This window comes from Amblyomma americanum, chromosome 8, assembly GCF_052857255.1.
Source record: "Amblyomma americanum isolate KBUSLIRL-KWMA chromosome 8, ASM5285725v1, whole genome shotgun sequence".
Lineage (NCBI taxonomy): Eukaryota > Metazoa > Arthropoda > Arachnida > Ixodida > Ixodidae > Amblyomma > Amblyomma americanum.
Genome location: NC_135504.1, coordinates 6,856,694 through 6,867,984, shown reverse-complemented (window position 1 = coordinate 6,867,984; position 11,291 = coordinate 6,856,694). Strand labels below are relative to the sequence as shown.

Genomic DNA, 11,291 nt, shown 5'->3' with positions numbered 1-11,291 from the left:
TACCAACACATGTCTGAAAATCGTCGCGTTAAAGAGACGTTTTCGGGAAGGACACAAACACCTCAAACGGTGTTTACATAATGACGTCTCTAAATTTAGAAAACGCGACAGCAACAGAGTACGCGGTGCGCTCGGTAATAAATTAGACAGGAAGGTACATATACTATATTTTGACAGTAACAGGAAAAGCACGATAGCTAACAACATCTTTAAATGAAAAGGCAGTCGGCATGATCGGCGAGCCGCGGACAGTTAAACGCTCTCGCGAACTCCGAGCCGTTTCGTGCCAAGCCACACGACTCTTCTGCCCCATACTCGCCGCAAAAGTGGCTACAATAACTAATATAAAAAGTTTGCATTGGCGAAAACTTCTCCAGTAGCTTCACTTGCAGCGGATAACCGTCAGCCGCTGACGCTTTCTTCATTGTCGCCAATGCCATTTCCAGCGCAAACAGGTCTTTGATCATCTTGCGTTCCCTTGCCGACTGGGTCTTTTTGATTCGGCACGTCTCGTTCTCTTCCCACCAGCTTAGATACGTTCCGGTGGAGTAGTCCAGTCGTCTGCCTCGCTCGTCCACCGACCTCACCATCTGCCTGGCGAACTGGAAGCCCAGACCAGCGTACGTCATGACGTGGTTCCCGTGCGTAAGGTAAGTGGGCGGAAATATAGCCGCGAAGCCAAGGAGCATTACGTTCAGGGAGTAAACGTACGCGATCTTCTCTCTGTACCATCTCAACTTAGACGTCATCAGAGCTCCGTGGTAGCGGTTTGACAAAGCCTGTCTCAGAGCTTTCCTCGATTCAAACCAGGATGCGTAAAAGTTCTCAGAACTGCCCGATGGAAAAGCAGCGTAAAAGCTATCTAGAGCATCGAAGTTAAGAAACAGATGCGAAGGCCATAATTCGTGTGAGGCCAACGACATAATCTTTGCATGGCTCTCGGACTTGGTGGCATTCAAAACGTTTCGGGACGCACCGACGGCACTGATGAGTGCGTGCGCTGTGCCGTTGACGATGGCAGTCACCTTATCTCGCTCCTGCTCTGGGAAAAGATGCACGAACAGAGCTGCGTCCATGGAGATGCCGAACGACTCATGGACGGCTACGAAGCAAAGGACGTAGTTGGGATGGAAATCAATCGTGGCTGCTCTTTCGAAAACGTCGAAGCTAGAGTTGACGATCCAAGAGTAGGAATAAGCGAACGTCCAGCCCAATGCATTGAGCAGCCTCGATGCCGGAATCTCGCTCACGACCTTCGAAAGTGCGTCTACGTGCGGCTTGTTGAGGACAAGGAATGCTGTGAAAACTGAGACTTCAAGCCCTCCTGGCTTGAGGTACTTCTCCAGAAGATCCATCCATTCTTGCAATGAGACGTTGCTCAGGAGGAAGCCAGCCCTGTCTAAGGAGACCAACTCGTCGTGGGAGTCGTCTGCTCTCAGCGTGGACATAATGGCTGTTCGAACCGCCGTTTCATCCTGTCGGAGCTCCTTTATTGCTGCAGGGTCCTTGAGGAGATCTTCGTTAGCTGCAGTGGCATCGCTACTGTTGCGGTCCGTCAAAAAGTGCGCGATCTCACGAACTACGTTTGAGTAAGCCTGATCATCAAGCGTGCCGAGCTGCTCCATACGCAGAAGTGAAACGTGACCCGGTTCATCCAGGACAACCAAAGGGTGAGGTTTCACGCGTCTGTCCGGGTACCACAACCGGACATCCAACCATAGCGATGCCCTCCAGTCTATGCTTAGTTGTAGGAGTGCGTCGAGGATGTCTACGACTTGGGTTCTTCGCTGTGGTTTGGAAGGCCACGGAATATCTCGTTTTTGCATGAACTCTGCGAAAGGACTGGAAGCTCCCTTGTCGTCCCTTTGGAGGCAATGGTTGAGAGATGAAAAGGCCTTCACAGTCGCCGCTGGAGTTGTCTTAATCGACAGCAGTAGCCTGAGGTTCCCAATGGTGCTGTTGATCACTTGAGCGTAATGCCGGGTTAGCCTGCACAATGTAAATAATAAGTCCATATTAATAAAAATTTATCATTGCATTCTAAAGATTACCAGTGGCTCAACCTTCACCGCAAGTTTCAGTGCCCATGCGAGTACGTGCATGCTCTTGAGGGCAAGGCGGTTCTGATGGTGTCTACAAAATTTAAGGAGGTCGTTGTCGTTGAGGAGGAGCTCTCAAAATATTTTATTTTGATAAAGGCTCATATTCCCCACATCTAAGGTCCTTTAGTCTGGACCGAATTTACAACTGCGCATAATTATTGTCAGCCAAATATTAATTAGACGCAATAAAAGAAAAGGCTTCTGATCTGTGCCACAACACTTCAGAAACATGTATTTGGTTTCACGTGTCTACGGCGCACCGTTCTGCTCAAGCCTCGGGTAGTGTTACATGAAACGCGCTTGTAAACGGTCATAGGAGGTTCGTGCGTCCTTTCTTATGCTCTGTGCTGTACTCAGTGTAGCGGATGTTAGGGGCATACGCTAAGAGAGAGTATGTATGTGTGTACGTACGTACGTACGTACGTACGTATGTATGTATGTATGTATGTATGTATGTATGTATGTATGTATGTATGTATGTATGTATGTATGTATGTATGTATGTATGTATGTATGTATGTATGTATGTATGTATGTATGTATGTATGTATGTATGTATGTATGTATGTATGTATGTATGTATGTGTGTGTTGCGCTTTCTGTTTCTAGTTGCCTGCAAATGCGAGGAAAGCGATTGCCGAATAGCTGAACACTAGCACAAGAAAGGCTGTTTTCGATGTTAACATAGGCACTACCCACCTCCAGGCTGAAGGGAGATTGCCCATGCTGCGGAGATCTGGGTCGGAGTTCGCTCCAAGCTCTACAGACGGCGCCTCTTTACCGCTTGGCGATGAACTATCGCCGCATACGAACGCGTGGAAGTTCGAGCACGGGTCGGCCGACGTGTTGAGGGTGAGCAGGATGTGGCGCGCGTGCGCTACGCAGTCCTCAGTATCGCAGGGGTGGCGCTCGACGACATGCGGAGGTTTCATCATGTTACGAACTATGAGCACGATCAGGACAACCACCACGAGCACCAGCATGGAGACCACGCAGCCGAGCACCCACTTGGAGATGGCGTGCTTGTGAACGCGCACGGAGAGCTGCTCGCCAAAGCTGGAGCCCTGCAGAATAGCACAGGGAACACGATGTTCCATGAAGTTCCATCAAAGAAGTAAACTAGAAGGGGCACCGTATCATCGCTTCCATAGGCTACATTTGTTAATAGATAATAATAATAATAAGAAGAACGTTAGAGATCACTGGGGCTACCCGCATTGGAGGAATGCGAAAGCATTGACGCCTCCTCGACACTCGTCGCCTCCCTTTGCCGCTCTTTCAGACCATTGACGTTTGCTTCTAATTAATTAGCTAATCAATATATGTTTCACACTTTTTGTTTCATTAATTATCACTCATCAAACACATTTAAATCCTTTTCAAGCTTTCTTTTCACTTTCTTTCCTATTTTCGAATATTTTGCCGCGCACGGCTGTTTTCCGCGCAGTTTCTACGTTTTTTGGCATTATTGCCAAAAATAATTAGCCAATCATCCTACTGACAACAATTTTTTTGCGCATCAGCGTCACATCGTCCTATATCGATCGCAGCCACTCGTTTGATATTATTTCTGAGAATGTCACAATCGCTGTGGACACGTTTTGCGGTCCCGCAGACATAGCCTAGAAATGTTTTCGCATTATTAATGTTTATTTCAACACCAAAATGCACTTGGTGGCAGGATGCTCACAGTAAAAGCTGCCTCTTGGATCATGGACACTCAGCTGCTTTGGCAGCAAAACAGTGGTTAACACAACTTTCAATAAATATGTATTAAACAATATTACACACGATCACGACAAATAAATGGGAAAAGTGGCCAGATTAAAATAACAGATCACTCGAATCGTCCAGGTGAAAATTTAGCAAATAAAAAATGAAAAACTCATGGTAAAAATAAACCATCATTTGCAGCAATCGCATTATGCTGAATATGTTGTGAGCTTTTGATTGTCGATTTGTAGTATTGCAGCGTGATCATCGCGGCATTATTTACTTAGCACATGCTCCATACATAACTAAGCGGAAGAGGCAAAAACCGTAGTTCACTACAAGTAGACTTCTGCAGCAGAATACGAAGAACAGTCTCGCAGCAAATGTCACAATTCCACCGGTGAAAACCGCCTTGCTTTCGCATTGAAAAAATTACGTAGAGCATGTCTGCCCATACATCTAAATTAGGTTTTAAAAAAGCAGGAAATGGCGCCTCGTTAATAGTTAGTTCAAATAGTTCCGTTTTCGATCACTAACTGCTCATGTAGAGCATTGATAGCACGGCCGTTTTTCAGATGCGTCCAGTGAAAAGAATAGTAACACTTAGCTAAATATCAAAGAAAGAACGAGCAATAATTTTACGACGCAGCATTAAGCGTGAAGGAGAGCGTGCGTCGGGTCCATCAAGGCCAACTCGTACAAGAGCTGACGTGAGGCTAGCCATGCCTGCCACGTGGGGAATAGGGATATGGCTAATGGGTGATTTATTTATTCATTCAATACTGCGGAGTCGCTTGACTCTAAGCAGGGGTGAGCACAGATACAAGTAAAAAATAAACAAGATAGAGACGAGCGTCATGCAAAAGCAAACAGATGATGCGAAAAAAAGAAGCAAAAAACAACGGTTTCACATACAAAAGGCTCTCAAATTATCAACAAACATTTCTACATTCTGGCTGTTCACTACACACTTTAACAATTCATTCCACTCTGTAATCGATTTGACAAGAAAATGAGTGTTTAACTGTATTAGAATATGCACTAAATTCTTGTAGCATTTGTAGATTGAATGGCAACAGGGCAGGAGAAGGAGTGTTTCATATCAGCATCAAGTACGAATGATTCAGGCATGGCGGCAAGGCACAGAGGAGGCAGAGGAAAAAGTGGACAGGGCTGAGATCTATAAAAATTTTGATGCGCTGCAGAGTGCACGCACACGGCCTCAGTTATAATCTTTTCAAAGTTCCCTTACTTAACCGATTAGACTGCGGTTGCACTTCGTACGTTGCGCAATAGCGCGTTCAATATTCACATACACACGTCCGCTAACAGCTTACACTTTACGAGGCTATTTTGCCCGGGAAACGCCCTACACAAGCATCGAAACTGGCAGATGCGCCATCTCTCCAGAACCACACAGGGCCACTAAATCACTCGCCACGCTGATCTCAATGCCCTTTGATCTCTTCATCATTACCCTGTCTCCCGCTCCCAAATAATCCACACCACCCCCAATTCTAAACACATTATGACGGGTATCAACGCGCGCAGTCGCTCTCCTGACGGCGCCTGCCACACTTATCTTGCTTGATTCAACGATGGCCTCCACAGAAGCTCCACGAGCTGAGTTCGAAGGGGATCCAATCTTCAGTGCGGTGTTAAACACCCTGCGTCATTACACTGATCAACCTCAAATCACTGCCCTCGAAACCCTCCCCATAAATACCAGTGTACAGGACATCCCCAGGGACAGACAAACCCTACTGATATGTTATATACCGATTTGATCCATTCTATGCACGCAGATCGTATGGCTCACATTCCAGCGCAACTCGTATATTATTTACAAGACCCTCTCACCAAATTTCTTCGCCACAGAGGAACTTTGAACTGTATTCCAGTCACGCTGGGATCCCAGGTAATGAGGTGGTGATTCGCCCGCGAACTTCGACACAAGGCGCATGCGACAGCCCAGCCTTATCCAGCAACGTGGGACAGCACTCTTCATGCCAACCGAAAAATAAATCAACACTATGGGACATTGGAGCACCCTCCATTACAAAAATCCCGGTATCTCAGTTGTCTGTTCCATCTTCAAGGTTGAGGTCAAGGGTGCTTGTAGAAAATTCACTGCGATGGCATCGTTTTTCCAGCCATTTTTATAACCTCAGAAACGTAAAGAACTCCGCGCGTGTCAGAAAAAAAAAGACTATTTTTGCATCGCATAGAAAAAAAGTAGAAAGATCCAAAGGTATCCAACCACTTACACTGTGCGAGCTTCCCCGCGAACCACGCCTTCCACGGTGGGAAGAATGTCGGCGGATCCTGTCCGAAGAGCCATGGCTCCGTCCTTCCTGCGAACTGCGCCGTCGGCGTGCCATCTTCTTTTGCAGCCACATGACCAACTCCTGAGTGAGCGGACTCCTAACCACTGGTTGGCTCAGTGGCACCTCTCTAGCGTCAGCACTGCATGGCTGCTGGGCTGGTGCACCCGGTGCCAGGACTGTGGTTAAGAAACGATGAAAAACGTGCGGCTTAGTAAACGTTTGTTAGCAATTCTGTATGGATGCACGTACTTGAACAGGAGCCTCTTTGAACAAGAAAATTAACCTGAAACGTAGCTTGCAATCGTTTTGAACATCGCGAAAACCCTCGCCCATTGGTTAAAGGGTGTTGTCATTAACATCAGCAACACGCATAATGCGGCTACAAACAGAAACGAGTAGCAAAATGCCGTAACCAGAAGCTGGCTCATCAAAAAACAAACCTTCCACGCGAAAGTATTGTTTCCAAAAAAAGCTCAATTTTCCAGGAAAAATAACCTCTCACCGTTTGCCTATGTGCGGTAGGTACAAGACAATTATACCAACCGATTACTGCTCCTCACCTCCTACTTTAAACGCGATGTTGGACCTGCGCCGTCTATCGCACAAATATTACAGTCTCATTCGTAAGACACGTCATAGGACAGAGGGTTCTACGACCATTCCGAGTTGACGGCACGTACCTTCTGGCAGTTCCCCACCGCGGAGCTCCTGGTCGGCCTCAGAAGGTCGACGCACCTTGAGTACAGGCGCACAGATGACGGCATGCTTCGCAGAATCCGTAGAGGTCCGCCGACGACTGGACACCGACTGACGCCTAACGGAATCTGCTGCCTTCTCTCGGGCTTCCTTGCTGAGTGACGCTGGTTCTGTTGGCGTATAGACCGCCAAGCGAAGGTCAAAACTACCTGTTATTAAAGAGGCCGCTGTGCCTCAGGTTAGCGGAGTCGGAACTAACAAAATCACGCATTCTTTTTGCTGTTGGCATCAAGGACGACATTACGCATTCATGCTTGGACAGGAACATCTTTCCATTTCCTTCGACTCATCAGCTTCGAAACAAGCCTCGGAAGAAGTACGTGTCCCATCCTAAATACTTCGCCATCCATCCTCCATCAATGAACCATCCACGAGCCGCCGCGGTGGCTCAGTGGTTAGGGCGCTCAGCTGCTGACCCGAAAGACGCGGGTTCAATCCCCACCGCGGCGGTCAAATTTCGATGGAGGCGAAATTCTAGAGGTCCGTGTACTGTGCAATGTCAGTGCACAAAAATGTTCGGAGCCCTTCATTACGGCGTCCCTCATAGCCTGATGCGCTTTGGGACGTGAAATCCCCATAAACCAAACCAAACCTCTTCTTCTTGCGGACCGTTCCTAGTGCGCTCGTCGGAGTTTTTAATTGCAGTTATTGTCAGGGAACGCTGTCATTTTTACACGAGTCGTCTTTAACGAAGAGCTTTCCGGAGAAACACTGAACAAAAATAAGCGCGCAAAGATGGTCACAAATTAGTGAAGACTGCAGTCAAAGTATTTAAGATATTACCACAGTGTTAGCCATTTACTGGCGCCGCCATGCGGTGGGACAGCACCCGCTGGTCTTCTTTGTCTTCCACGGCTCGTGCGTTCGTTCGCTGAGTGTGTCTGCCTGGCTAGTCCTGGAGTGTCCTTCTGCCCTTTCTGCCGGCTTTCGGTGGCATTTTGGTGCAGGTGCTGGGTAATTTCTCAATGCACGAAGAGCTCCCGGGAGCCTCCGACAACGCCCAGCTACACCCCGTGGACACGACACCGGTCCACAAGGCAAGTCGCCGCTTGCGAGGCATAGATCCTGAGTTCCGACCCCTTACGGCACCACGGCGTGCAATTACATCCACTGCGGCAAGCCAGAGCACCCAGAATGCCGTCAGTTCCCCACCACTGCTTCTGCATGCGCCTCGCACTCCCGTGCCGTTTCATGGTGACAAGTTTGAAGATGTGGAAGTCTGGTTAGCCAGCTACGACCGAGTCGCTGCGTTTATTCTGTGGGACGGGGACCGCAAGCTACGCAATGTCTATTTTTTCCTTGGACGACTCCGTCAGGACGTGGTTTGAAAACCACGAGTTCGCTATCCCCACCTGGCGAGACTTCCGGCGACAGTTGCTCGACACCTTCGGCAGCAATGAACGGAAGGAGCGAGCTGAAGTCGCCCTGCAGTCCCGAGCGCAGCGGCCAAATGAGAGCGTCGCCATGTTCGTAGAAGACATGACACAGCTCTTCAACCGCACAGATCCTACCATGTCGGAAACGAAGAAGGTGCGTCATCTTATGCGAGGAGTGAAAGAGCAGCTTTTCGTAGGACTTGTGCGCGACCCTCCCAGCACAGTGGTTGACTTTGCTAGGGAGGCGACGAGCATAACGCGCGCTTGCAGCAGAGGTTCGCGCATTACGGCCGTCCGGCGAATATAACTGCTACGGACGCCAACATGCCGCAGCTTAGAACCGAGAGTGAGGTCCTCAGTGAGCTTGTCAGCAGCATTGTGCGCGAGGAGCTACAGAAGCTTCGCCCTGTCGAGCAACACCCGGGTGTCGGAGCCATATCGGATGTCATTCGCGATGAAGTACGTCGAGCGGTGCAGCCAATGGCCTGTCCCTAGCCGCCGCCTGAGCTGTATGCCATGACGTACAGTGAAGCGTTGCGCAGCTCTGCGCCTGCACCACCGGCGTTTTACTGCCCTGCTCCTTCTGCACCGCATCAACGCTTTACGACTTCGCCTGCCCTCTCCGACGCACGACCACCCCTCAGCAAAGCACACGTGTGGCGCACGTCCAACAACCGGCCCCTGTGCATCCACTACGGTGAAACCAGCCACATACTGTGCCACTGCCCGTATCGTCGGATAGGCCTGCGAGGGTTTTCACCAGACGCACTCCGGCCACGCTATGGTGAACGACCCTGTGACATCGATTAGTACCTGTCAGCCAGCGTCCCCCCTGCGCCTTCGACACAGCGCCCGTCCAGGTCACCATCGCCCCGTCGGTTCTCTTCTCCAGGTCGCCAGCCGTCCATCCGGCAGTCTCGTAGTCCACGCTGGGAAAACTGAAGACGGCGACCTCTGGAGGTAGGGCCGCCGTTGCTCCGCAATTCGAACAAGATCCTCCGCTCGCCGACTTGACCCTTCAACCCGATCTTCCACCTGCTCCGACAACCTTCCAACGCCCAGAACAACCTCTGCTCGACGCCCCATTTCTACGAACACCTCGACTCGCCACTCTAGAACCTTCCACGACGCGCGCTCCAGAAAATGAGTTTGTTTACGCCGAACTACCAGTCCTTGCTGACAACCACCATGTGACTGCCCTCGTCGATACCGGCGCAGATTTCTCCGTCATGAGTCGTGGTCTTGCTACCCTCTTGAGAAAAGTGCTGACTCCCTAGCACGGAACACAAATTCGGACCGCTGGCGGTCATGTGGTGATGCCGCTCGGCGTCTGCACCGCTAGAGTTGAGATTCACGGTCTCATCTTGACTGATTGCTTCGCTGTGCTGGCTGAGTGCTCCAAGGACCTGATTCTCGGTATCGATTTTCTTCGCGAAAATGGGGCTGTCATCGACCTCCGCGAACTCGTGGTGACATTCTCCGCCCCATGCACCATAGGCGACGACAGTGCGCCAGTCAGACCCGTTTTTCGCGTGTCACCGAAAGCCGGCAGAAAGGGCAGAAGGACACACCAGGACTAGCCAGGCAGACACACTCAGCGAACGAACGCACGAGCCGGGGAAGACAGGGAAGATCAGCGGGTGCTGTCCCATCGCATGGCGGCGCCTGTAAATGGCTAACACTGTGGCAATATGAGATGAACTTACGGCGAGGCTGGCTACGAAGCAGAGAAGTAAATGGAATCATGCCTTTGAGTAGCAGTAGATTAAGGGGTTTGTCCACTACTGAAAAAAAGGCATTTTTAGTAATTACGACTTCACTAACTGACGTCTTTAGCCTATTCTTGTACCCTGCCAGTCTCGGAAATGGCAGACAGCGCATGCTGTGAACACTAGCATTTTGGTGAGACTATCCACAAATGTTCTGTAGGTATTTGGATATTGGCGCAAATCACATGTCGAAACAGTACTGCTCACATAAAGCTGTTCTCGCTGTCCTCTGCGAGAAATGTGACTTCAATTTCCTGATCGTTGAATTCTTTTTGTTTTCGGTTATGACAAGAAGCAAGGTACCCAAACCTGAAGCTTTCTAGGTTGTGGTACTTCGCTCTGCAAAGCTGGCTCACAAAATGGCGTCGTTCACATGAATCAGACACAAAAGGGCTCTCTCAGTTACCGAGCTGAGCAAGGTCGCCCGCAATCCACGACTGTGTAGTTACACGTGCTCGATCTTCGCAAGCAAATGCCAGTGCGGCACTAGCGACACCTTGCGGGTTCAAGAGCAGTGTGAATGTGCAAAAGTGACGTTCCAGGGCGATACGCTCCGCCGCTGTCTCGGAAGTGTGACGGCGCCTAAACAGAACGATTCTTGCTCACAAGACCCCATGACAGCGCTTCCACGCATCTCGTCAAGCCGGTCCGCCTGAAACAACCTATCCCGAACGACGCGAATCCGGATACCGGACGATCGATCAGGCAGACCCGCTAGCGTTCACATAAGGCGGGCTGGTAAGATTAGCCATGAGGTTCGGTACGACGCTGTCGAATCCTTGTAAATGTCCGCGGTGCTTCGAAACTCACCGACGGCGGGCGGCATGTCTGTAGGCGGGGAATGGAAGCTTTCGGGTGAGCCAATCTCAGTCAAAGGTGAGATGACGCCGATTGCGGGAAGCGGGTCAATTATCACGCTCCTCCCCTTTGGTGCGGCCTCCCGCTGCAGCATGGGACTGAGGGGAAGCTCGTTTGGGTCCAGCGGCAGCGTGCGTCCCCTGAGTACCGTCAGCTCGGCCAGCTGCGGTGTGGTGCGTTAGACACAGTCCGTATAGAGATAGCATCCAGTAAGCCAACCAACAGTGGGCGTCATTTCGTATTTTAAAAGATTTCTAATTTCGCCCTGTGAAGTCGGTTGAGATCTTTTACACAAGGTTAATCAGACTATTAGCGATGTATACTGATAGTTAAAAAAAGTCGGAAGAGACACTTCAGACTTAGGTGTGAGAAGGCGTAAGGCCGCCCCAT

The 11,291-nt window shown here is 49.9% G+C and overlaps 1 protein-coding gene across 1 annotated transcript; it reads right to left on the bottom strand.

The window, feature by feature from the left end:
* Nucleotides 1–209: 209 nt before the first annotated feature.
* Nucleotides 210–9,142, bottom strand: LOC144101680 (membrane metallo-endopeptidase-like 1). Its single transcript, XM_077634814.1, has 5 exons — nt 9,088–9,142; nt 6,823–7,008; nt 6,083–6,318; nt 2,802–3,166; nt 210–1,989 (listed from the first exon to the last, which is right to left on the bottom strand). The coding sequence occupies exons 1-5, from the start codon at nt 9,140–9,142 to the stop codon at nt 210–212; spliced, it is 2,622 nt and encodes an 873-aa protein (XP_077490940.1).
* Between the last annotated feature and the right edge of the window lie 2,149 nt (nt 9,143–11,291).